Consider the following 27,843-nt stretch of genomic DNA (forward strand, 5'->3'; position numbering starts at 1 on the left):
GCATTTTTATTTCCAAACAACCTAGCATTACTTTGGGGAAGAAGGGACATCGCATCACGTACAACTAGCACGGGGTGAGTGGCTGCCACCCGCCCCATTGACAACATTAGGCTCTTCGATGTGAGGGCACGCACAAGATAGAATATGATGTGATGTTTCCCGCATGGCATCGCGGTGCCATGCAGGAAAACATCACTCGTGTATGACCCCATGCTAAAAATAGGGCTCATATTTGCACGTGTCGCAACGCACAAATCGCGCGCTATTTTCACGCCAGTGTGAAGGCAGCCTAGGGCCAACCTATCACAACTCACAGCAGGATACCAGAATGTTTTCTGTCTAGGCTGATCACACATCCCTTCCTCCGTTCTTATTATGTAAATTTATGCATAGGTTTTTGACTTTTAATATACACTCCGGTGGGTAGACTTCGATTGCCTCCTGGCAGATCATTCTTTGCCTGTTCCAAACTTGCCCTAGTGAAAAGCTAAGTTCATACTTGCAGAAGAGCGGAGGCCACCTTGATTAACAAATACTTGAATATTAATACATTAAAAAGTGATAAATGTACTACTATAGTTTTTTTTTTATTATTTACACAAAATGTTGCAATGGTTCATACTATACAAATGTTTGTCTCTTGTTTGGTTTTGTTTGTACCTTGTGCAGTTTTTCTGGCTGACAGAGGGTTCATGTGGCAGGAAATCACTGGTAACAATATCTGTGTACCCCCAGCCTAAAGCTACACGGGCAACATTGTCCCTCCTGTCTGAAGGCCCATTTACAAGGAGTGATGATCGCTCAAACGACAGCTTTGAGCGATCATTTTGCATAAACTATTAAGTAGCTAGTCAGCTACTTAATAGCAGTTAAGTGTGCAAGTGAAGCCTTCGCTGTATGCAGTTAATAGCCCATGGGCTATTATCTGCATTCAGTTCCTTTGTTCTCCATGGGAAAGAATGCTATCAGCACTCCCCGTGGAGAACTGCTGATTAGGCTAAACTACGATTTTTAGGTTGGACTGAATTTAACGATCAGCTAGCAGTGGCCGAAAAGTGCAACGATTATTGCTCAAACTATCGCTTTTTAGCGTTTTTTGAGCAATCATCGCTCAGCGTAAATGGGCCTTTACATGTGCTATCTGTTGTGTCTGATGAATTGCAGCCAAATTAATTTTTCCATATAGTCTTTTCCAGTTGCCCTTGGCCAGCCAATATGCTACACTTCTCAGTCACTGCCAAATCATTACTCGGCATATTCTGATTTTGCTGATGCAATCCTGTAGCCTGTTGTATTGCCGCAGCATGTTAGAGCAAACCTACATGGCAGACTTCATGGTTGATGTGTTGGGACATGCATCTATCCACAATTCTGCTGCAGCAATACTATTTTCTGTTCTATAAACATTTCAAAGTAACTTTGAAAGTTGCATTAAGAGGTTGATTCAGAGTGTATGCATGCCCTTGGCTTTTAGTTTTACAAGCATATAAGGTATGCTTACTTGAATTGCCAGGGGCGCTGTAAGTCATTGTTCCCAGCATCTGCCTGGGTTTCCCTGGTTCTGATGTCAGCATGTACATTAACATGCCATAATTTTGTAGGTCAACCTGTCTCTTAAACTGTTGGCGTGCTTTGCTATGCTTTTCTTTCCCTCTGATTTTAGACTATTTTGCTGCTCTCATTAAGAGTTGGAGAACTTGGCATTGCTTAACAAAATATTATATTCTCCATTGTGCATGATTCAAGAAATCCAAGGAAAGACTCAGTAAGGTTTATGCTGTGGCACCCAGCTCAGACTCCGATAAAGTCATCCTGTTTCAGTAAATTCATAGATTTAGGGGTGCATTCTGGGAGTTTTCAAGTTTTACCTAGAATAAACAGGATATAATAGGGAACGGTCTAAACTTTCACGGGTGCATTTACAACCTAGGATTATATCAATTGTTTTGATTAAAAATGGCATGGCCAGAAACTCGGCTCGATAACGCACTTGGGAACGTGCATTTTTCCCATAGGAGGCGTTTTTGAATGAAAAACACTTTACATCCATCGCTTCTATGAAATTGCAATCCCCAGGCATGTGTTTCAGACGCATCAAAGGATCTCAAGTGTTTCCCATTGATTTCAGTGCGAAACATCGCATGGCATGCAATGTCTTTTAAGGTCCCATTGAAATCAACGGGCGATAGAGCATGCTGTGATCCTTTTTTTTCCCCCTTAAACCTCACAGCATCAATGTGAAGGGGAAAAAATTTCTCATGGGACTAAGCCTGTTCAAAAGAATGGCGTTCATTTTTTGTATGTCTTGCAATGAAAAAAAATCACCAAAGAGTCTTACCTGTGTGAATATAGCCAAACACTGAGGGCGCTTTCAGACGAGCGTGTGCGTACATAGGTGCGCACAAAACCATGCATCTGTTTAGAACCATGGGTTCCCTATGGTGTGTTCACATGTCCGTGTTTTACAAGCGTGCAAATGCACGTACCTATAAAACATAGGACATGCGTGTACCATAGGTCCGTGGTGCATGTCAATTCAGTGACAAGGGGACTCCCGGCGGGGCTGAAGAATTCCCCTGCCACAGCTGTGGCAGAGGATCGCCATGTTCTCCCATTGCTTTCAATGGGACCGAAACTTCTGCAGCCCCATTGAAAGCAATGGCCTACTAGCAAGCCCTGCAGAGATTTTCAGGGAAGGGCTTTAAATATAAGCCCTTCCTTGAAAAATCATCCCTAGAATGTGTTAAAAATAATAAATATATATATACTCTCCTCTCCACAGCTGCTGGGGCTTAGGCGCGTCTTCTCCCTGCACTGCTCTGAATCTCTTTCAGCAGGTGGGGATTATATGTATATAATTTATTTTTTTTTTTACACAAACCAGGGATAATTTTTAAGGGAAGGGTTTATATTTTAAGCCCTTCACCGAAAATCATTGCAAGGGTTGCCAGCAGCCCATTGCTTTTAATGGGGCCACCGGCTGCACCCTCGGCCCCATTGTGCACTGTTTTGTGTGCACCTATGTACGCACATGCTTGTGTGAATGCACCCTGAGCGGGGAGTGTTTAACCACAAAGATAAGTGAATGAGCCAACGAGCTTTTGATGTTGGCTGAAACTGAATGACGAACACAAAGTGAACGATTCTTGTTCATTATTCGCTCATTGGCTTGTATTTATACCGAACAATTATAGTTCACTTTAGCTCATTTAAACGATTTTTTTTAACGGCAATCGTTACATCTAAGCACAGCATTTCTAACGACATGAATGAAAGATGACTGATTTGATGGAGATAATAAAGTAAGTTCCCGTCTGTCTCATATGTAGAATTCCTTGGTCTGTATTATTCATACGGTGGCATGATGAGTCTTGTCTACAAAGTACACCTCTCCCGTCCTGCTCTTTTGTCTGCAGTATTGTTTATTAACTATGAAACCTAATCTAGCTGTAAAAGAATTCATAAATAGAAGGACTTGGGTCTTTGGCGCTCCACCTGTGTGAGTATTCACCTTTTATATTGTGTTCAAACAAAGATATAAAAGACAACTGCGGACAAGATACAGAAATTATAGTTTCTAACAAAACCCTCTTTCTAAAGAAGTGTGCGGTGTATTGTGGGTTGGCGTCCTACTAAGCAACTGCTATTCTGAAAAGCATATATCAACATGATGAGCAATGATGGGATTTTAATAGGTTCTCGTTAGTGATAAGAATGAGCAAATTGCCCCTGCGTAAGAACTGGCTCATCCTCACAGGTAATGAAAGCAGTCATTTTTGGCTGGATATAACATTCACCAGTCTGCCGCCTTATCTCAAAGGTGGGAGAGTGTAATAGAAATTTTTGGAAAAAATACAAAGCTAATATAAAGCAAAATTGTATGGTCTTACTTGTAAAAATGGTGGCCAATGTGAAAAATAATTGCCTTTATTTATCGAACACTTGCATCTTACATCACATGATATTTGGTCCTGTCTAGAGATGAGCGAGCGTACTCGGAAAAGCACTACTCGCTCGAGTAATTTGCTTTATCCGAGTATCGCTGTGCTCGTCACTGAAGATTCGGGTGCCGGCACGGAGCGGGGAGCTGCAGAGGAGAGCGGGGAGGAACGGAGGGGAGATCTTTCTCTCCCTCTCTCCCGCCCGCTCTCCCCTGCTCCCCGCTGCGACTCACCTGTCAGCCACAGCGGCACCCGAATCTTCAGGGACGAGCACAGCGATACTCGGATAAAGCACATTACTCGAGCGAGTAGTGCTTTTCCGAGTACGCTCGCTCATCTCTAGTCCTGTCCCCATTGGGGCTCACAATCTTAAGTCACCTATCTGTATGTTTTTGGAGTGTGGGAGAAACCCATGCAAACATGGGGAGAACATGCAAGCCTCATGCAAATGTTGTCCTTAGTGGGGTTTGAACCAAGGACCCTAGCACCACAAGGTAACAGTGCCAAGCACTAAGGCACCGTGCTGCCCATAAGTTACAATTAACTAGCTTGATTATATATATGGTCATGATTTCTTGGGTTGGCAATTTCACAACTATAGCAATTTTTTTTTCTGAGCCTCTCAAGTAGGGCCACAACATGTAAGCATTCATTTTACAGTTTTAGGCTCTTATGACTGAAGGATCTTGGGCGTTCATTCCGAATAACCAACTCTCATCAGTCTCGGCAGAGAAGATATTGATCCTATCACTATGTTCTAGACCGGAGCCCCAGGCAGTCTCCTGTTACACATACTTTGTGGTTTTTGTTTTTTTGTGAACAGTTACCTTATATTAGATATGTAAGCTTGTTTCACATTGTGTTTTGTGAAACTTGCGCTGGCTGTGTCCTCCATGGAGAAAACTGCATGGATCAGAGCTCAGGATAGAACCTGAATGGTGTCATAGGGGAGAATGTGAGACAGAGGTCGAAGAGGTCTCCATTTTGCAGATTTTACCCATTGGTCCATCCAGCTTTCATCCCCATGCAGTTTCCCAAATGCAGGACGGAATCCGTGCTGGTTTCACAAATGCAATGTGAAACTAGCCTAAACTGTGTTCACATCTACGTTGGAGGCTCTGTTAGGAGCTTTCAGTGGAGATTGGACATTAAATCCCAGAGCAAATAACGCCGCATGCTGCACTATTTTCTCCTAGTAAGTTTCTGCCTGCATGACAGCAGCTGGAGAGATCTGGCATATGTTGGATTCAACACTTTTGGTGGTTCTTTTTGTCAGCTTTGAGGACAGGGCTTGAACAATGTGGATGGGGGAAAGAACACCAGTGTGAACTTGGCCTAAAGCCCCATTTACACGAAAAGATGATTGATCAAAATTTGTTCATAAGATAGTTTGACAGTTTGAGCAATCATTTTGCATAAGCTACTAATGGGCACTAATGCCCATGTAAATGAGCTTCCCCGAGCTATATGCAGAGAACAGCATGTGGTCTGTTATCTGCATACAGCCCCTTTGTTCTGCCATGAGACTGCAGATGAAAACAGTGTTATCAGCGCACCCAAGAAGAACTCAGCATGCGGTCCCCGCTATCACGAACTATGGATTTCATGCTTGCATGAAATCCATCGTTCGGCAGAAAAGCAAACGATGGGACCATTTATACTGTACAATTATTGCTCAAAAGCCATCGTTTAAACGAATTTTGAGCGATAATCGTTGCGTGTAAATCAGCCTTTAGTCCATTTTAATTGTTTTCAGCTTTCAGCAAGTTTTTCCCATCTTGTACAACGCCATCACTACAGAACATGCCAATAAGAACATAGCAAATTTAAATTCTTTCCATGTGATGTCCATAAGCATATAGATAGGTCGGCGACATTTTTATTTCTCAAGAATAATTGGATATATATAATATAATATATATGTATTTTTTAAATTTCCTCTGAAACTATTTATTGGGATATAACTTGCTGCGTGCAAGTTATATAAATCCATGAGTCAGGCTTGATTGTAAAAAGAGAAGAATTGGGTGTCACCAAAGTATAAGTAATACTTAGTAGCCAATTAACTTATATTATTTCATATTCTGGATGGCGGAGGGATCCACATTGTAATGCAGTAGTGTTAGTGACCAAGTCTTCTCTACACAGCAGAAAGTCTCAGCCTATTGGGCTTAGTGGCCAGAGTGAAAAGTTAAAGGTTTTAAGATTTTTTAAGGAAAATGAAGAAAAAAATATCACCCAAACCTAAAGAAGAAAAAGTAGTATGTTTAAAAAAAATTAAGTATAAAATGTTTAAACATTAGGTAATTTCTGATGATACAGCCAATAAAACGTGGGGCTATATGTATTGTGTTTTCTTTCTTTTAACCATGCCAAAAAGTTATCCATCATATTGGAAAATGTGCTCTAAGCCTTCTGGGTTGTATTTGCGTTTCGGCCCTTTTACACAAGCCAAAACGACAAATTGTTCAGATTTTCGCGATCAGCGAGAATTTTAATGATTATTATCGTTCTTTCTGAATGCGTGCGCAACTGAACGACAAATGATAAATTCATCTGTCAGTCAGTTTCTGCACGCATAAAAACTGAGCGACAGATTGGCCTGTGTAAACAGGCAAGTCGTTCATCTACGAAAGCTAGGACAACCTGTCGGGCATCTGGGGATGACCTGTCAGACATCTGAGCCCCACAGGTCGCCCCGTTTAAAAGCGCCCTTAGTTAGCAAGTTTGGAATGGTTCAGATTCCCAGAAAATGGATACGGTGGTGTGAGAGGGTTTGGTAATACTCTTCCTGTTCTACTGAAGTCTTATTCCTTTTATACTTCCATACATGATACAAAATAACGACCAAATAACATAACTTTTTATGTAACAACTCTTCCATTTTCAGCCAATAGTAAACCATGTATAATTTCATGCATTTGTCTTCCTGGATTTTTTTTTCTTTTGTTCTTTCTGCTTTTTCAGCTAAGGTTTAAAAATATATATAAAACGGAGCAGGAAAGGGGGAACTCTGAGATGTTTGTAAAATGCACATTCCTGGCACAGGATGCAACCTTCTAATATCTTGGAAACCTTCCCAGGGTCTCACTGATTTGTCTTCTCGCTGGAGAGTAGCCTGAAGTGTGGAATAAAAGAAATGGAAATTGGGCTATTTGTGACTTTTTAATTTATTTTATCTTTAATCCCTACTTGATGTTTATAATAATGTGCACTAGGTACAGTCATGTGCAGATGCACAGCTTTAGGGAACCTCTAGTAAAATTCCCTATTAGGATGTGGCCAGGCTCGCACCAGTGTAATTTAATAGTGTATTACATGCGCAATGTACGCACGTTTAATACGCAGTGAATGGAGTCAATGAAAGTACATTGATTTTTTTTTTATTGATTCATTCACACTTGCATATATACATTGTGTATAATACGCATGTAAGAAATAACACAGCATGCTCTATTTGACAGCGCATTACGTGAGATAGAGCCCTAGTGTTCGCTATTGATGCATAATAAAAGCTGCACATGTACAATTAGACTGCGCATGACAGTGTGCACGAGATACGCTATCATGTGTAGTAAAAAATCGCAGTGATATACAGCGATACGCCAGCTTACACAGCGGTAAAACGCAGCAGTTATACACGCAGCGTTTCACAACGTGCTTGTGTGAGCTTGGCCGCCCTCTGGGTCACTAAGAGAGAGAGAGAGACAGGTGCCTGACACATCTGGTTCCTCTTTTCTTCTAGAAACAAAAGCTGAATTTTAGCAGTTTCCAACCCTGCCCAAACTACCGTTTTTCCACAGAAATAAGCCTTACCCCGATAATAACCCCTACCCCTGCCATGTCCTCTGCACTGACACAGAACTCTCCTTCTGGTAACGGGGCTTTGAATACCCCGCCTCCAGCAAGCGAGTGCTGTGATTGGATTGAGTGCCAGCCAATCAGAGCCGGCAATTGATCATTCACAGCCATACAGCTCCAAAAAAGAAGACACACTGCCTCTTTTGGGGCAAAAATTAATATGACAGTGTCTTATTTTTGGGAAAACACGGTATCTATGTTGGGCCTTCTATAGTGTTTAGGGGTGGGAGTTGGGGTGTGTCTCCTAACTTTGCCTCAGCGATAGATATAGGGTAAAAGATGGATTGGCATGTTAAGGTGCTTATTATACGGAACAATTATCCTATCTTTCTGGCGAACTACAGCCGCTGCCATAGACTCCTATGGGAGGTAATGGCAGCGGCCGGAGAAGGGAGGTGGGAGGGAGTTTAGCAGCGTGACTGCTAAACTCCTTCTCTCTTCTTTTCTCCTCTCTGCCCCTTGCCACTGTTTGCAATGGAAGGGGGCGGATCTAAACTCCATTGCAAACATCGGCATAAAGAGGAGAGTGGGTGGGAACTCTGCACACTAGCTCCCACCCCATCCTGCCTCCTCCCCTTGCAGAGAGCTGGGAAGGGGAGACAGCTAAGCATTGCTAAGCAGTCTCCCACCGCCCGACGGCATATATGCCGAACCCCTGCATCAGATGGTAGCATATATCAGCCAGCTGTGAAATTGCCAGCCGATATACGCTCGTGTGAATAAGCCCTTATGCTGCGTTTTAGACTGAGTGAAACCTGAATGATGATCGTTCAGTTTTGACACCGCCAACGATGAGTGAGAATCGTACGCTCCTCGTTTGTTTTTCATTTTCAGCCAGTATAAAAAACAGTGCCGGCTCATTCACGTCTCACACAGTTTAACCTCTTATTGATCAGTGTTTCACATAGGAATGTGCAAATAAGGGAGATGAAACTTGAAACACTCAACGGTTAGTGTACAGTTCTCAACACCCTGCGCAAGCGTTGACGAGCTCGTGATGACGTCACTAGCTAGCTCGATTGGGTAAACGAAAATCGTGAGATTCTCGGTCCGTGTAAAAGGGGCATTAGAGTTCATGATGGCGAATCCCTTGTATTCACAGGTAATAAGTGCCTGACTGATGTGTTGGGCAGCAGTATATCCCCCTCTCCTCATTGAAACATGCGCATGCTCTGCCCATCTGAATGCGTATGGCAAGGGGTAGGGAGGAATAGCTGTAACCTAAGCAAGTGTTCAGGTGCCAGCTAACGTGTAATCATCGTCAAACTTGCCCATTGACGCTTGTAATATGTAGTGATGTCACAGTAGTAGCAGGCATATTTCTCAGTGATTGTTAATTCTAGGATGCTGCTAATCTAATCTGCAACTATGCATTCTCTATGGAATCCTAATGGAAGTCATAGGGTGGCTTCACATGGGGAAACTATCATCCGAATAGCGGTTTGCAACAGTCGTTCCAGCAGTTATTGGCATATGAACGACTTCTGTTTTGTATGCCTTTACACAGAACAGTAGTGTAGCAAATTTTGTAGCAAAAGACAGTTTGCACATAGTTGTCCCTTGTAAAGCCACCCATAGTCAAGATCTCCCTAGTGTCACAAAGGTTGCTGGGAAATCTGAGCACGTTCAGAAATTAAACAGACCATTTAAACGTTTATTGTATTGTTACAGCTATGAAAATTTCCAATGTTTTATATTCCATATTACTCCATTCGTAACATTGTAAAGTTCCTTAATAAATATGTATGTGTATATATAAAGAAAGTAATACATTCATTCTGTCGTTCAGCTGTTATTCCTTAGTCGAGTATTGTGTATACAGCCTGTCGGGAATAGTTGGCTTAAAAAGTACTTCTTCATTAAGTTTATCAGAGAGAAAATTAGTTCCACCATTTTCCATTGATTCTATATATATATAGTTGGCTGTATGTGTAGAATGTTGCCTGCAGCAACTGTGGTATGTGCTATTCAATGAAGCAACAGAGATATCCTTGTTCCAGCCTGTGTAATGGCTGCTTCGTGAGGTTTTGGTTAACAGAATAGTGTGTGTCTGAGTATTCCCCTTCTTTTTCTAAATGGCAAATTACAGACGGCATAAATGTGGTCCTTTAAAGCCAAATATAAACCTTAATTATGCAGCTTAAATGATGAGTTACTAATGTGATTCAAAAATATGTTTTTGGAGGTTTTCAAAAATGTGTTTTTGGAGGGTTGCAGAATTGGATATATATATATATCAGGTAACGCGTGATCTTTTCTGTCAATAATTCCATTAAAGAATCCTGCGGTCAGCCTCCTGAAAGCCTGAAATAGTTTACAGGAAACAATAGATTGCATGCAATTGCCCAGAAAAAGTCAGTTAAACTGGCCACAGATGGACAGATGTTTTACCGACACTGACTTTTCCTATTGGCGTATCGGCTCATGCTTGAACCCAGTCAGGAAGCAGAAGCTTATGTCATAGGTCAAATTATTGTCCCACTCATTAGGACACGCAGAACTATTAATCTGTGTAAGCAAAATTAGTAAAAGGTCCAGCATTCATGAAGGGAAACAAATTCTGGCTTTATTGAACTTCCATTAAGATCTCTCAAAGATACAAAAGTTGCCATTTGCACTTTTCAGGAGTACAAAGCATCCTTAAGGTACCTTTTACACTATGCAAATATTGCCCAAATAATAGCGATTTGGGGTGATAGTGGCCACCAACAGGGCACAGAGCAACAAATTGCTCACTTGGCTGAGTCCTTTGATTTTTGGCTCACCAAAAAACCAAGCAACTATCTGGCCATCTAGATAAGTAGTCAAACTACTAACGACCACTTGTCTAATGTATGTGTGTGAGTGCTTCTCATACTCTGCCCCCTGCTGATGTCATTGCTCCACCCCTTGGTGATGCCACCGAAGGTCCTACAACATATATAAAATACAGAGTCTGACCGACAGAAGAACGCCACAGTTAGGGCTCTTGGAAGGAGAGGACAAAACTAACGCACTGAGAATACAACTAAGCCGTTATTATCTCAGAAGACACAGCTCAGCAGTCCTGAGAGAAGACAACAACCTACCACCACCACAGAGATCCAGTGGGCTAAAGGACCTGTGGTGATGTCACTGATGTGTGTACATGTACCATGCAGCAGAGCTGTGTGGCACATTGCGCCACCAGAAACACTGGTACTATAATTTCCTACACAACTAAGCAGTCCTGACAGAATACACTGACCTACCACCACCACAGAGATCCAGTGGGCTAAAGGACCTGTGGTGATGTCACTGCTGTGGGAGGCGCCAAGCTGTGTTTGTCTTTTGTGGTAATCAAGCTTCTGGGAGTGTGATGTGCCACCAGACACACTGCTACTATAATGTCCTAATAATTACTAGTCTTTCGTCAATGAATGACTGCCCTTCTGCATTTCTGTGCGCATCCCACACTAACTGCTTCTATTGAAGTCAATGGAAGCCATCCTGACAGTGCAGACGTGCCGCGGATCCGCGAGAAAGCAAGAGTTTAAAATTTTTTTTAAAAAGTGTACTGCGCATGCACCCAGCACGCCCGCATGCATCTGCAGTGTAGAAGAAAGAAGACCCAGACAGGAGGGAGAAGACCAGGACCGGTAAAAAAAAAAAAAAGTCCTTGGCCGCAGGCAGGGTCAGCTCCCACGAGCGGAATCCGACCCGCCTGTCCTAAAACTAAAGAAAGCAGGGAAACCCTTGCATTGTTCAGATAGAGATGATGAGGACAAATAAATGTAAACCTAATAGTAGTGGCAGTTTTCTGTTCTGCCACATAGGGAAGAACCTTTAAACTTTTTAAATACATCCTATTACATGTGGGATTTTGCCTTGCCAGTAGATCTGGTTTTGTACAGTGAATTTGATGGAAATTTAGATTTCTTAGGCATCTGTTCCACCTTAGACAACTGCCGGCGGCTGCCTTCATTTTAGGACTCCAGCCGAGTTCTTGTTTCTAGACAGATTTTTGGCTGTGACTTCCATTAACTTGGAGGATTTGTGCGTGGTTGGATTGACCAATGTGCCAGGATAGGAATAGAACACGCATACTTGGGCATTACTAGTGTATGCCTTTGGTTAGGAGGTTTTTCTGCAGCAGACTTCTACAATACTCTAGTCTGAAGTGACAATCCAGCCCAGAGTCAACTTGCCAGACCTATTCAATAGATTTGTTCTCTCCTTATTTTGTCACTGCATTGTGAAGTTTTAGGATACCGGTGGCATCCTGCTCTACTTATAAATGACTTCTAAGTATCTTTTCTGCAGGCCATTCCACATAGCATGCGAATGCTATACTAAGGCTGGCAAACAAGTACTGCATTTTAATTCTTTGCATTTGCTTTGAAAACATGGTTCACCGTTTGCTTATGATGCATGATAAGATAATGCAATGCCATTAAAGGCCCTTTTACACACAACGATTATCGCTCAAAATTTGCTCAAAAGCCATCTTTTGAGCGATAATCGCTGCCTGTAAATGTGTGCCAACCATGCATTTACTGTGCACTTTTCGTCCATCGCTGGGTTCAGCTCAGCTTAAACTCCATCGTTCCTGATGAGAGGGACCGCACGCTCAGTTCTCCACGGGCAGCTGCTGTCCCGCTGGAGAACAATAGCGAAGTATTTAGAGAACAGACCGCCTGCTCTTCTCTAAATACATGCAAATGAAGCTAGTTAGCTATTAAAAGACTTGCCGCTGGTTTCTCGTCTGCTTCTTGCTCAGCGCTTCCCCCTTCCTGTGGTAAGCGCTGACGGGGTAGCATTTATACAGGAAGAGAAGCCAGTGAGCCAACAAGGTTTTTTTAAACAACCATGAGTGACAAGTGAGCGATTTATTTTTATTTATTTATTTTTCCACATCCAAATAGACAATCGCTCAAATTCGTTCAGTTGAATGAATTTTGAGTGATAATCGTTATGCATAAATGGGCCTTTAGACCCCAGTCATAATGTAATGAACATCCCTCTGTTGAAACTCAAGAACATATTGTTAATGATGGAATGCACCGCCTGTTTGGGTCAGGCTCACAGGGCTGTTAAAGCACTTTGATTTTCCTGATCTGAGAATTGAAGCATCCTAAAATAAAAATGTGTGCTACTGTTTTTAAGATACATTTTCATTGCTGATCACACATGAGGTTCAGGATGGTTTTTGCTGGTTGGGACAAGCATTGACAGATTCAGACAATCACATTGTACTTGGATTAAACTATTTTTATTCTGGAAATAACCCAGACTTCTCAAGGTTCTGTTAAACCGAATTTACAGCACCCAGAGCTATATAGTGCAGTAAATTTGACTTAGTCCAACTACAGGGGGTCTGGGTGTTATATTCAAATTGTGATAAAATAAAAATTAGCTTTTTATACTGTCTTAGCTAATAGACAGCTAAAACTGTCCTCAGTGGTTGAATCCTTTTAATGACTAACCAAAAGGCTGATGATGGGTACAATATGTCCATCTGAATGAGTCCCTATGTGGAGTCCAAAATCTATGCATCCAGTAATTGGTAAAGTCTTGTTTCCTAGATGATTTATAGCTGCAATTTATTGTTTCGACCTCCTTGCCTAACTTTGTCCAAGTTAAATCATTGTAGAAATTGACATAGCAAATAGAAGCATTAGCTTCAAACCTCTGCATAAGGATCAGAACTGCCGCCCCCAGCATCACTGTACAGACATACCTTTTTTTTAATGCAGAGACGCCTGACGGTCCGTAGATCTTGAGCATCCAGTATTGACTGTCTGCTTTGTCCCTTGTGCACATGAATTTCTCCAGATTCTCTGAATCTTTTGATGTTATGTACTGTAGATGGTGGGATATTTAAAGCGTTTGCAATTTTATATCGAGAAACAATTTTCTGAACTCGTTTCACAATTTTTAGATGCAGTTTTTCACAGATTGGTGAACCTCTGACCATCTTTGCTTCTGAGAGACTCTGCCTCTCTAACGTTCTCTTTTTATACACTGCTGTTTTACATTAGTTCCACTTACTTTTCCAGCCTTTTGTTAACCTAAGTTTTAATGTGTTGCTGTCATCAATTTCTAAGTTAGTCAATTTTTAAAATTGAAATAGAAAAATATCTCACTTTCAACTTCTGATATGTGTTCTATGTTCTATTGTGAATAAGATATGGCAAATAAAATACGGTTATGTGAGTTTTCCAAAAATTTTCATTCTTGTTTTCTTAACATTTTATTAACATTTTACACGGCGTCCCAAATTTATAGGAGTTGGGGTTGTAAATAAGCTTCACAATTAACACACCTCCTTGTGTTGACATTAGTGAAGTATATCTGTTCAGAGTCTGGTTGGGGAGGGACCCACATGTCCTTCACAATGGGCAATGGCTTTGAAGTGGAACCCAAGGTACCATTGCCGCAACGGGTAGGGCAAACTGAGGTTAAATGTCCAAGTTGGTAATATGTCTAGTGTAAGGTGGAAGAAATATACACACACCTGTCTCTCAGAATAGGTTCTCCGTGGTAGCTTCAGTTTGCAATGATTTTTTCAGACTGGTTGCAGATGTCTAAATGCAGAAAACGGAAGACAAGACTTTTTCAATAACCCACAAATGAAAAAGGAATTCCTTATTTTTAAACCATTTCTGCAAGACGTTTTTTCACGATTGGTTGAGGGTGTAAGCATGTCTAAATTGCACAAAAACACAAAATCCGATGTGGAAGAGTTAAACCCATCTATACAGAAATAGAAAGACTAAAAGCAATAAATCCTTTAAACAGTTCTGCCAGATGGCTTGAGTGTTAAATACTTGACGATACTAAACGAACATCTAATCCCACATCTAAAACCAATGTATAGTAATATTTTTACATATGGCAGTCCTTCCAAAGATTTTTAATAAAGCCAGAATTGAATGTCCCAGTGTTTTTGTAATTCACACGCTAAAGTTAAATCCAGATGAGGCATTTTTTATTGTGCATAATTGTTAGATTTTCTTTGGCAGGCGTTATACATTTTGACCCAAAAACAAACCACATAAAGTATTTCTTGAAATAATAGACCACAGAGCTGTTTTAGATGGCATAGTCGTTAACTTCGTAATAACTTGCACACAATTGCAAAATGATACTTGTAGATATTTAAATCTTCAAAGAGTGCTGAATAAAAATGGCTTGTTCTGTTGAAACGGCATGAAATGATACTATTTTGATAGCCCTGACTTATTTTTATTAAATCAGTTCTAGATAAATTACCTCTAATGCTTTTATACTATTGCTATAAGGTGAAATTTTATAACCTAGTTAAAGGACCTGTCATGGTCTCATGTCAGCCGGGGCGGCTGCATAGCTAAGCAGCAGCCTTGACGATTCCAGTGATGTCTTTCTTTTGTTAATACTCTCTCTCGTTCCTCTGTATGGACACTTCTTTGATTCAGCTACTAGTACTGTGAATGTGACAAGTGGGCGGTCCCTGACACTGTGAATGGGCAACATCAGGCTTGATTGAGAGTGAGCGGGGGTGGACTGCCAACTTAATATCATTCACAGTACTGGGAGCTGGATGTAAGGAGAACCCATACAGAGGAACAGGCGTGAGTATGAATAAAAGAAAGAGGTGGTTGGAATCAGTGAGACGCAACTGCAAAGCTATGCAGTAGACACGTTAGGTTCTCTTTTAAGCCCAGGTTCACATGCATCAATAAACTCGAGTATTGTACATTGGTACTCCACAGAAGACAATGGCCTACATTTTGCTGTTCATACCAATTTTTGCCAGAAGCTGCACTGTGAAAATGTCACAAGTGATGACTTGCAACATTGTAGTAGTAAAAATGTGGACATCTCGTTGCTCGCCTAATTTGGCAATTGAAAAGAAAAGTGAGTAACTTCCAGAGTTTACACCAGATTTATAATGTGAAATAGGAGCAAATCGTAGACCTTTTGCCCCAAATATATGCTACTCACAGTAGTATACTTGCCAAATGTCACTCAAGTTGCATAAAAATAATTTGTAGAAAGTGCAAAGAAGGATTTATTTCGGTCATTAGGGGGAAAAGAAAGTTGAGGCCAGAGTTGGTTTTTGTTTGTAGACCCTGAGTGAAATTTTAAGGGCCTTTTACATGGTCTAACTGGGCACAAACCTTCACTCGTCGGGCCATGTAATTGTGCCAGTGATCAGCTGATGAAGAAGCAAATGCTAATTTGTCCGCTAAGTGGCTCATTTGTGCAAACCTAAAAATACTCGCTGGTCGGCTGCACATCTTCCTGCATGAACGTAGAGATCCTCACCCAACCAGTGATGGTACAAACTACTGTATTAACTATTATTTTGGGGGGCAAACTATTATATTACGGTAACTATTATTTTTCCCAGTAACGCAGATCTGCACACGTGAAACATAATGAACTAGCGCTGACCAACATGCTCATTGTCAGTCAGCACTTGTTGTCCAGGCAGATGATTTGTAAAGCGCCCCTTCGTTAATGATGAACTTAGAGTAAAGATATTATGGTGTGCAGTCAGTACATCTGCCGAAAACACTGGCCCTGAAAGCTGGGACGTGGATAATGAAAGTCCAAAGTGCAGCAGACAAAATGAAACCGTAGCACCTGTCTAGTTTTATAGGTCCCTCTACTATACATCTGCTACAGCAGGAACAACTTTGTTAGACTTTAGTACATTTAATAATTTTCCCTGACCGTGTTAGTTTGGTTTATGTGTCATATATACCAATAGGCTGCAATGATTTCAATTATATGAAAGTACAGACTGGGTAAGCTATATATCTTTTGTAATATGACAGGTGTATAACCGGGGGGCTGGCAGTGCTGTGCCCCAGATGGAGCGCCAACAAGTACTCTTGCTTTATCCAGGGTATTTAGATGCAGGACTTGGTCAACCAGCTGAATCTTTGCACCAGGTGCAGGCGAACCTATCTACTGCGTATGTTTCCTAATCTTACGTATGCAACTGTAATTCTGCACATTGTGTAGGTTTATGAGACCAAAACACCACCTATAAATAATAGGCAACAGACTCTTGAATTGCAAATCTTTCTACTTATGCAGTTATATAGCAGAAGGAGAAGTTATGGTGTGTATCTTAGCTGACTGGACAGTGAGAGGGGCAGGGAGTTTAGCACAACTAGCTCTGTAAAGCTCCCGCCCCCTTCTTTTGCCAGCAGCCGGCAAGGGGCAGAGAGGCAGTTTAGCAGAACTGAACTGAACGCTTTCCCCTCCACCCCCTTTTCCCTCCGGCTGACAGTATTTCGAGGTGTGTTGTATGCTGCAGCCTAGCCATCTGAATGGGTGCGAAAACGGGAGAGGCAGCCACAACTTGGTCACGGCTGCCTGTCTTTTATGCGACTTTTGGCCACGATGCAGGCGGCCAAAAATCGGAGCGCCCATGTAAATAAAGCCTAAAGTTGATGGAAACTAACAATTTCCACTAAAATTATAATTCATCACGGAAAATTAACAACAAACGATTGTTTTAACCGACTGATAACATACAGTCATCGTCTAGAAAAAAGTCAGACGCTTTTTTGGTTTTTTTTTAAGACCGTTTCAAAAATCTCCACCTTTTTGTGTTTTAATGTCTCATTTTAACTGAATAAGAAAATTGATGCTGTTGTAGAGGGTTATTTCTGACAGTACTTTGATTCTGATACAAAAGCTTGGGTTTGCCTGTAGTGCTTTTTGTGAGTGAAGACCACCACCATGGAAATGTTCTGTATTGTGCCTTTTTTCTTCTATCCTTTCATTAAAGGGATTTTCCAGGGAAATACTATTGATGTCATTGCTGCTAGACACAGGGATACGGAGCAGAAGCTGCTGCTCCAACCCCTGTGTAGTGGCCGGCACTTGTAACTGCAGGTTCAGCTCATTAAAATCAAGCGTCGGCCACTACAAAGGGGTTGGAACAGCTTCCGTTCCATACCCCAATGTGTAGCAGCATTGACAGCGGGTGCCCGAACAGCTGATTGGCTAGGGTCACAGATCCCAGCTGATCAACTATTGCTGACCTATTTCCTTGGAAAACTCCTTCAGTTGTACATATTTGAGATCTTTACATAAAGGGAACAGTGGTATTGACTAGAGGAACCTACAACACCCCAATTACAGTTTCAAAACAAAGGTTAATAAATAAGCATTTGATTGGTTACAAAGCCACCCATATACTAATGATATTAGACAGCTGTATGGCATTGTTAACATTTGGTCTGAAAAGGTTGTCATTTCGAACTCCATGTGTCTTACGGAAAGCAACCAGCTGTCAATGTTTATGGCTCATGGCCACTGGAGGCGCTGTGTAATTTAAGAACTTCCTACTTATGCCATAACTGTACCTGACAACTGTAAAAATCCAACATGTCAGATTAACACCTCCTATAGATCTACCTTTCGTCAGCGATGACATTTGGCATCAAATGGTGTAGATCAGCCGCCTTTACGCCCGTCTATAATCACTAATGTGGCCAGCGTTACCTATTGAAATCACTCAAATACTTGTATATATTTGTCATTTCTCATTCCAAAGGATGATTGAAGTATTACAAGTCACTGTAGAAAATTTGAATTCCCCACATTACCATAAAGTGCAGAATTACAATTGGTCATACATGCCATAATTATGTATTGTCCAATACCGTGACATTATGTCTAATTGTTTTATTTTTGTTTTTGCAGCTCAGACTGGGTGGAGATTATTGAGCCGCGCTCTCATGAGCGCATGTACGTGAATCTGACGACTGGAGAATGTGGTTGGGAGCCCCCTCCAGGTGTAAGTGTGCGCCAGTCTGATGAGAACCAATGGTGGGAACTCTATGATCAGCAGAGTGGACGTTTTTACTATTATAACGCATTAAGCCATCAAACTGTGTGGCACAGGCCCCAACAATGCGACATTGTGCCTTTGGCCAAATTGCAAGCAGTGAAACGTGCTTCACAGCCGAGCCTCAGCTCACGTGCCAGCCAAGAACGGATCTCTCATCGAGGTAGCACAAGTAGTGAGGGGGCAAATGCTCCCATTGAGGTCCTTATGCAAGAGTCAGACTATGGAAAAGATGGAGGCAAAAGACGAGCAGACAGCATTGATAGCAGAAAGGATGCTGGAAGGTGAGTGACTCTTGATTAATATATATGTTTTAGCTGCCACTAGCCTGTATTTTCATCCTTACTGGTAATATCTATCTCAGGCCGCTATTACACCACCGTGAAAATCGTGCAAGATTTGTGCATTGCGGTACGCACACATCTCGCACGTATATGATCCCCATTTTTTTGAATGAGGTCATGTACATATACAATTTAATTTTTTTCCCCCCACATTGTAGTGCAGGAATAAAACGTGGACTTTAACTTCAAGGGGTCAAAAAAATTTAATTTCTCTGTGCATTTGTCCTCTACTACCTTGCATAGTTCTACTATTACATCCATATCTATAGATGACTTCCTTTAACCCCTTAGTGACGGCCCTATCGTAAAACTACGTCCTGCTGTTGCAGGACATGTATGGAGGGAGGTAGCGCCGCTATCTCCCTCCATACAGCGCGGGCATCAGCTGTTTATTACAGCTGACACCCGCGGGCAATAGCTGCGCTCGGCCGATCGCGGCTATTAACCCTTTAAATGCCGCTGTCCCCCCGCGGTGAGATCGGGGGAGCCGTGCAGGTGTCATGGCAGCCGGGGGCCTAATGAATGGCCCCAGGGCTGCCTTAGCAGACTGCCTATCAAGCCATCCACACAGGGTGGCTTGAAAGACTGCCTGTAAAAAAGCAGTATGACGTAATGCTATAGCATTACGTCATACTGCAGGAGCGATCAAAGCATCGCATGTTAAAGTCCCCCAGGGGGACTTCAAAGTAATGTAAAAAAAATAATCAAAGTTTTTTTAATTGTTAAAAAAAAAAAGTTATAAAAGTTTAAATCACCCCCCTTTTGCCATATCCATTATTAAAAAATCAAAATCATAAAATAAAAATATGTATTTGGCATTGCCGCGTCTGTAAAAGTGTGATCTATCAAAGTAGTGCATTATTTTTCCCGCACGGTGAACGTCGTCTGAAAAAAAAATTAAAGAACGCCAGAAATACACTTTTTTCAGTTACCCTGTCTCCCAGAAAAAACGCAATAAAAAGTGATCAAAAAGTCGTATGTATTCCAAATTGATACTATCGGAAACTTCAGGACATCCCGCAAAAAATGAGACCTTGTTCAACTACGTCGACGAAAAAATAAAAAAAGGTATTGCGCGCACAAAATGACCGCAGAAAATAATTGAAAAAAATTTAATATCTTAAAAAAATAAATAAAAGTACTACAGCAAAAAAAATACTATACAAGTTTGGTATCGTAGCAATCGTACTGACCCATAGAATAAAAATATCAGGTCGTTTTTGTTGCAATTTGTGTGCTGTAGAAACAGGATGCACCGAAAGATGGCGGGATGTCGTGTTTTTTTTCCATTTCTCTCCGCTAAGAATTTTTTAAAAGTTTTTCAGTAAATTATATGGTACAATAAATAGTGCCATTGAAAAATACAACTCGTCCTGCAAAAAACAAGCCCTCATACAGCGACTTCGATGGATAAATAAAGGAGCTACAATTTTTTAAAAGGGAGTAGGAAAAAACAAAAATGGAAAAAAGCAAAAAAGCTCAGTCACTAAGGGGTTAATATACTTGAGACTGTGCAGACTTATTTAGTGTAATACCAACTGGATAGTCAGAGCGTGACATTTTTGCTGTAACCATTTTCAGGGGATGGCTGAAAAGAGAAATATTTGCAGCAGCAAATATAATTAAAAACAAAAAACATTACTTTTGCATGTACCATACTTATTGGCATCACCTCTATGGCTAGTGATTGGCTGCAGCAATAATGTGCCCCCGAGAACAAGGGGCTGGTCTGCTCAATGCAGGATCTACTAAATCATCCCAGACATTTTAAATGTCTGTCCAGCTTCTGTTTGAAAACTTTCATTGAAGGAGAACTCACCACCTCCCGTGGTAACCTGTTCCGCTCATTGATCATCCTTACTGTCAGAAAGTCTTTTTCCCTAATATCTGATCTGTGTCTCCTCCCTTTCAGTTTCATCCCATTTCTTCTAGTCTTTCCTTGTACAAATGAGAATAGGGCTGATCCCTCTGCAGTGTGACAGACCTTCAGATATTTGTAGACCGCTATTAAGTCTCCTCTCAGCCTTCTTTTTTTTAAGCTAAACATTCCCAGATCCTTTATCTATTCCTCATAGGACATGATTTGCAGACCGCTTACCATCTTGGTAACTCTTCTCTGAACTTGCTCCAGTTTGTTCATGTCTTTATTTTGAAGTGGGGTGCCCAGAACTGGACACAGTATTTCGATGAGGTCTGACTAAGGACTCTTCCACACTGGCAATGAGATTTTCCAGCAATGTGAGAGGGAGTGAAAATGCATGAGTTTGAAACCAATGATTTTCAATTGTCATTCTCATTTGCGATGTTTTCACTCACTGCAAGTTGCTATAAAAAAACAAAACAAAAAAACAGCAGTGCTGGCCCCATTGAAATCAATGTAAGAAGATCACGAAAGTGCTTTGGAATCCCCCATAGCCGAGAGAGAGGGGGTGGAGCTACAGGGGATCTCTTACATATCTCCCCATATCTGGAGAGACGGGGCAGTGCTAGAGGGCTTCCCCGAGAGCAGGGGCGGGACTAGGGGACTGATGAGGATCAGTCCTCTAGCCCCGCACCCAATCACAATTGTTAAGATTATCGCTGGATCGTGCAAATCTGAACAATAATCATTCAGTGTAAATGCTGCCAGCGACTTGACAGCGAACAATAATCAGTTCACGATCCTTTCTTGTACACTTTACATAGGCATAAAAATCAAATGACGATCGGCCTGTGTAAATGGGCAGTCGTTCATTTATGCACAACTGTGTGTTTACTGTGAATGGAGGTGGGCGACTGAAAGAGATTTCCAACATGCTTCGCCTCCATTCATTGAGTGATCATCACTCCTGTGTAAAAGCTTAAGCACCCAACAATCGTCACGTGTAAAAGGATCATCTCTCCCCTCTCTGCGTTCAGAAGGCATTCATGTTTGATCAAGATGAGCATGCATGGGGAAGATGGCTGTCGGTTGAACAAGCATTATGCCGATGGCTATCTAAATTGTAGAAGTAGTCTAAATGTACGGTTTCAGCATGTACCTACAGCTTTGTTTCTAATATATTTGGGAACTATACTATATATATTGTGGCAGAGTGGCCACTGTACTAGCATGTTTTGGCCACTTGGAAGCCAACGAACAGAAAAATGTCCATTGAGGAAAGGGTTCTGCTTGTATTCTCTACTGTTAATGAGTTAAAAGGGTATTCTAGTTGTAACAAGTTATGTCCCATCCGTGGGATAAGGAATAAATAGCTGACTGATGGGGGTCCAACCACTGGGATCTCTGTTGATCCTGAGAACAAGGGTTTGGTCTGTCCCCAAATGAATAAAGCTAAAGTCGTGCAGGCGCGCCTCTGCTCCATTCATTACAAAGAGAGCAACAGAGATTGCTGAGTGCTTGAATTCGTCAATCTCTATCCTTCCCATTGGAATAAAAAGAGCAGTCAGACCCCCACCAATCAGCTAGTTATCACCTACCCCCATAGATAGAGGTTCATAGAATTTTAGAGTTGGAAGGGACTTCCAGGGTCATCGGGTCCAACCCCCTGCTCAATGCAGGATCACTAAATAATCCCAGACAGATGTCTGTCCAGCCTTTGTTTGAACACTTCCATTGAAGGAGAACTCTCCACCTCCCGTGGCAACCTGTTCCACTCATTGATCACCCTCACTGTCAGAACGTTTAACTTGGGTTAACTTGTTACAATGAAAATACCCCTTTAATTGTCAACCAGGTGAAGGGCTTAATAAGAGCTCCTCCTAAAGTGGCTCCTGACTGTAAAAAGAGACGAGCACTGCTAAGGACTGTGCGAAACAGCGCTGCAAGATGAAAGATGCACCGTGTGATGAGAGGTTTTTCGGAGTGTAGGTGGCAGTATTTGTTCCCTGGTGTAGCGAGGGACACAGTAATGTTAGCAGCCTGGCAGGTCTAGGACTTCGGTACATTTTTACTATTTATGCACTGTGATGTGAAAGGCTGTGACATGTTCTGCTGTGAAGAGCCAAGTAAATAAAAAATTTTGCGACTAGTTTGAACAGAAATCCACATTCTTTAAGTGCATTTCTTCACGTACCAATTAATTTTACCCCAGAGATGACAATCCCATTAAGCTGACATCCCCTAAGTTGTCACAATACTAAATACGGTAATTACTCCTGTTGCAAGCTGGAGCAACTGGGACTGAAGAAGAGCAGATGTGGATATATCAGATTATCTGCAATTGGCTTTAGATGGCCTATAGTTTGTATAATGTAAAAATATACGTCTCTGATCTGCAACAGCATCTACTGTTATTTTACCTATAAAATACACGGTGCAGTTTTAAAGCTAGCTTTCCTTTTGAAGATATGGATAATTAGTTTCTGCCTTTTTATTCAGCTCTGAAAGCATCCATACGCTACTTACTATAGCCACAAATGCCAGAAATCACACACATAGTAACTCGTCCTTCAAGACTTGGCTAACGGGCCTCAGAAAATAGTTTGTTCAGAGCAAATTGGAAATGGGATGTGATAATGACACCTTTTATGACTAACAGATGTTTGATGCCTTCCCAACTGTAATGTAGCCTGGACTGTACTGGCAGTCAGCTACATCAGATCCCTGATAAACCAGAAGAGTTTATTTTTGTTTCTTCATATTTTCCCCTCGTCTCACGAAATGAGAATCCGCATCTCGTAGTCTACAATATATTTTTCCTGACCTAAGAGAAAAGAGTGTAGAAAACAAAAGAATAGGAAAGAAGGCCCAGTTTTATGTGCTATACAGAATGCTGATCAATGTATAGAACTAAAAGTTAAAGGAGTTAGTACTGATGACCCATCCTCGGGACAGGTCCTCCATAGTTGATCAGTGGGAGTCCACTGCTTTGGACACCGGATGATCAGCTGTTGTCCCAAACCCTGTCAGTGTATACGGGGCTGGAAGCAGATGGCTCCATACACATTGTAATGGCTGGAGCAGCTCTCATTGAATGCAGTGTGTGCTGTGCTTGCATTACCAGCATAGCCCACTACTATGTGTATGACGCTCTCTACTTCCTGCTTCTTACACACTGGTAGCAGCTGAGACCACAGCTGATCAGTCAGGGTCCGAACGGTAGCTCCACCACCAATTTTTTTTCTTTTGCAATACATTTTTTATTAAAATACATATAGAAGACTATTAACATTTTTTCTTTGGTCTTGTAAAATTGCCATAGGCATATTTCAAACAAGGAATAGGATTCTAGGGAGAAATGGGAGGAGGCTGGGAGGGAGGGGGGGGGGGACAAAACGGGACAGCCTTTCCTTTTTGTACTAATTGGGTACAACATTGGATTAGCTTCGAGTGAAGCAAAGTAAGGATTGAATTCATTATTAAGTGTATATGGAAGCTTTTCATTCCTTGATTTTTTTTTTTAAAGGAATTTTATTTAGCCAGAAATTAACAAGCATATAAACACGTAAACACGGATAGCTGTCACCGCAGGTGTCAGATTCAGCAGCTAGTACATATCATGAGAAACAGGGTAGAGATAACCTTTGCCTGCGTACATATACATATTTCTTCTTGGCATGCTATACCTGGCTAGTACTTTTATTTCTTTCGCCCCCCCCCCCCCTTTAAACTCTTAACTTTATCAGTTATTGCTAAACAGTAGTTTAACCTTGAATAAATCAGCTGTGATCAATCAGGAAGAAGAGAAAAAAAGAAAAACCCCCCAAAAAAACCCCAAAAACTTAAACTTAGCCCCCCCCCCAACCCCTTGGCGCGACTCTCTTAAGAACAACTGTGGGAATAGAGGAGAAAAAAAAAAAATTTAGTTTTCTGAGCATAGGGTTTTATCGTAGAAAGCAGATTTAGCAGATGTCTCTCTTTTCTTATCCTCCTTCTCTCTCCCTCACTCCCCCCCTACCGCCTGGCTTGGCTCTCCCGACGCGGTCGCGGGGCAACTCACCCAGCTATCCCAAATCTTGTCGAATTTTTCAGGGCACCCCCTGGCCATGTATGTCAATTTGTACATTGGGATTTCAGCATTAACGACCCGGATCCATGCACTCCTAGTCGGCCTCCCAGGGTGTTTCCAATTAAGTAGGATCACTTTTTTTGCATAGAAGAGTAACAACTTGTATAATGTACGTGTTGCTGCCGCCACCGGCAGGTCTCCCACAAGCCCAAAGAGACACGTTCCAGGATGCATGATCCTCGGTGCCCCTAGATGTGTTTCCATGAAGACAAGCACGTCTCTCCAGTATTCCTGTAGGACCGCGCACTCCCAGAACACATGCATGACCGTCCCATCCGCCACCAAACATCGTGGGCACGTTGCAGTAGGGAGCAGGCCCATGGTGCACAACCTGGAGGGGGTATAATATATGCGGTGCAGAAATTTAACTTGGATGAGCTTGTCTCTAGCGCTAACCAGGGGGGGACCAGAGCCACCCAGTATATCCTCGTCCTCCCCTGAGGTCAGGTCAGGAATATCTCCCTCCCATCTCTGTACGGCCCTTTCGCCTAGCGGGGCCAAGCACCGCACCGTGTGGGCATAAAAACTCGACAGCGGTTTGACAAGATTGCACGTCTGCGCCAGGCTCTCCAGCCGTGTCATGGATAGTGGGATAGACAAACCTCCAAACTGAGCCCCGGCTACATCTCGCAATTGATAGTACCTAAAGTAGGAGTTTTCAGGCAGGCCGTGGGCAACCCGTAGCTGCATAAAGGTGCAAAACTTGCCCTCGCTGACTATGTCAGAGAGGACATTGACGCCCCGGCGTCTCCAAAAGGCGGACTCCGGGAAGCGCTGGAAGTGTGGCAGTTTGGGGTTATTCCAGAGGGGAGTGTGTGGGGATCGCGCAGTCTCCTCTGTAGTGGACAGTCTCGTGACCCGTTGCCAGGTCTCCAGTGTCACCAGCATGGGAGTAGGCAGAGGGGCGATTGAGGATGAGGGGCCGCTCAATAGCAGTCCCCGTAGGTTCTGAGCAGGGTCCACCATTCTATGTTCCAGGCCCACCGCCGGGTTGTAATTTGACGAGCATATCCACCATCCCGCGTATACCAGTTGGCTGGCCAGGTAGTAGTAATAGAAGTGCGGTAGGGCCAGTCCCCCTCCACTCGATGGGAGGCACAGAGTCTCCAATTTAATCCTGGGTGCAGTGCCCCTCCACAGTATGCGCAGTACGATCCCACGGAGCTTAGTGAAGAATTTTTTAGGGACTAACATAGGAGAATTATGCAGTATATACAGGAATTTTGGTAGCAATTTCATTTTTAGCAGGTTTATTCTGCCCACCAGCATGAGTGGGAGAGAGGCCCAGCGTGTCGCCGCCTCCCCGGCCCATGCCAAGAGGGGGACCAGGTTGGAGTTGTAAAAGGCGGACAGTTCCGCTGAGACCTTTACTCCCAGATAGGTGGTCTGGGTTGTCCAGCTCAGCGGGGCGGGCAGAGGGAGCTCGGCGGCCGCAGGGTCCACCGCCAGTAAGTGAGTCTTGTCCCAGTTGACCTTAACGCCAGAGTGTGCGCCGAATGCGTCGAATATAATCAGGGCTGCGTCTAGAGACGCCCCCGGGTCTTGGAGGAAGAGTAGGGTGTCATCTGCATAGAGCGCTATGCGCTCTTCGTAGTTGTTCAGTTTAAATCCCTTCACTGTTGGTGACGTTCGGATTTGGATCGCAAGAGGCTCTATGGCGAGGGCAAACAAGGCGGGGGACAGAGGGCAGCCCTGTCTTGTGCCTCTGCTCGGGGAGAATTGGGCAGAGACATGTGTATTAGTTTTAATGTTGGCCACCGGGGAGTCGTACAAGATCTCGATCCATTTAATAAAAGTTGGCCCGAATCCGAACCGCCGCATCACCGCCCATAGGTACTTCCACTCTACTGAGTCGAAGGCCTTTGCCTGATCTATGAATACCAGGGTGCGCCTCCCGCAGTTAGTGTGCTTGTACGACAAGTGATTAAAGAGCCTCCTCAGGTTCATGTCCGTACTTTTGCCAGGCATGAAGCCGGACTGGTCTGCGTGTATGATCTCTTTTAGTACAGAGTTTATACGCGTCGCCAGTATTTTTGCGAGTATTTTTACGTCGTTGTTGAGAAGGGAAATGGGACGGTAAGAGCCGCAGTCCGTGGGATCCTTTCCGGTTTTAGGGATCATTATTATGAGAGCTTTACGCATTGTGTCCGGTAGCGCCCCTTCCCGCAAAATAGAATTATATAGTGTGAGGAGTCGCGGGGCCAGGATTTCCACATTTTTTTTATACCACTCCCCGGGGAGCCCATCCACGCCCGGTGATTTCCTATTGGGGAGTGCCTTAATAGCCTCAGTTATTTCTTCTATACTTAGATCCCCATCCAGGTGGGCCGCGCTGTCTCCACTCAGTGCGGGGAAGGGAATGCCATCCAGGTACGCCAGGAGCTGCGCTTCAGTATAGCTCAGTCTGGAGGTGTACAAATCTCCATAGAATTGGGCAAACGTTTGATTAATTAGTTTGGGATCATTTAATAGAGTACCCGTGCCGTCCCGCACCGCCGTAATTGGTGGCAGTGTCTGATCCTCTCTAGCCAAGTAGGCCAGTAAGTGGCCGTTCTTGTCTCCCTGATCAAAAATCCGGTGGCGGGAATACAGGAGTTTCTTCTTGGTGTGTTCGATAAGCAGTAGTTTGTATTCCCGTCGCAGGGCACCCAGAATTGTAGTAGTTTCCGAGGAGGGGTCTGCTATGTGCCTTGCCTCTGCTAAATCAAGGCGCCTTTCCAGGTCCAAGCGGCGGGCTCCCAGGGATCTTCTATGCTCGGCAATAGCCAAGGTAAAGGATCCCCTGGTGAAGGCTTTAAATGCGTCCCATACCACCAGCTCCGAGGCCGTCCCCTCATTGACTTCCCAGTACATTTCAGCCTCTTGTTCTACATACTCATGCACTTCTCTCTGTT

The 27,843-nt window shown here is 42.8% G+C and overlaps 1 protein-coding gene across 2 annotated transcripts in view; it reads left to right on the forward strand.

The window, feature by feature from the left end:
- The window catches only part of LOC136587276 (rho GTPase-activating protein 39-like), a 121,354-nt gene that overhangs the window by 15,225 nt on the left and 78,286 nt on the right, over positions 1–27,843 (forward strand). For both annotated transcript variants that reach the window (XM_066585821.1, XM_066585822.1), the window contains exon 2: positions 18,471–18,899. In XM_066585821.1, coding sequence (XP_066441918.1) covers positions 18,471–18,899 — 429 coding nt within the window. The remainder of the gene's footprint in view (positions 1–18,470; positions 18,900–27,843) is intronic.

This window comes from Eleutherodactylus coqui, chromosome 13 (assembly GCF_035609145.1).
Source record: "Eleutherodactylus coqui strain aEleCoq1 chromosome 13, aEleCoq1.hap1, whole genome shotgun sequence".
Lineage (NCBI taxonomy): Eukaryota > Metazoa > Chordata > Amphibia > Anura > Eleutherodactylidae > Eleutherodactylus > Eleutherodactylus coqui.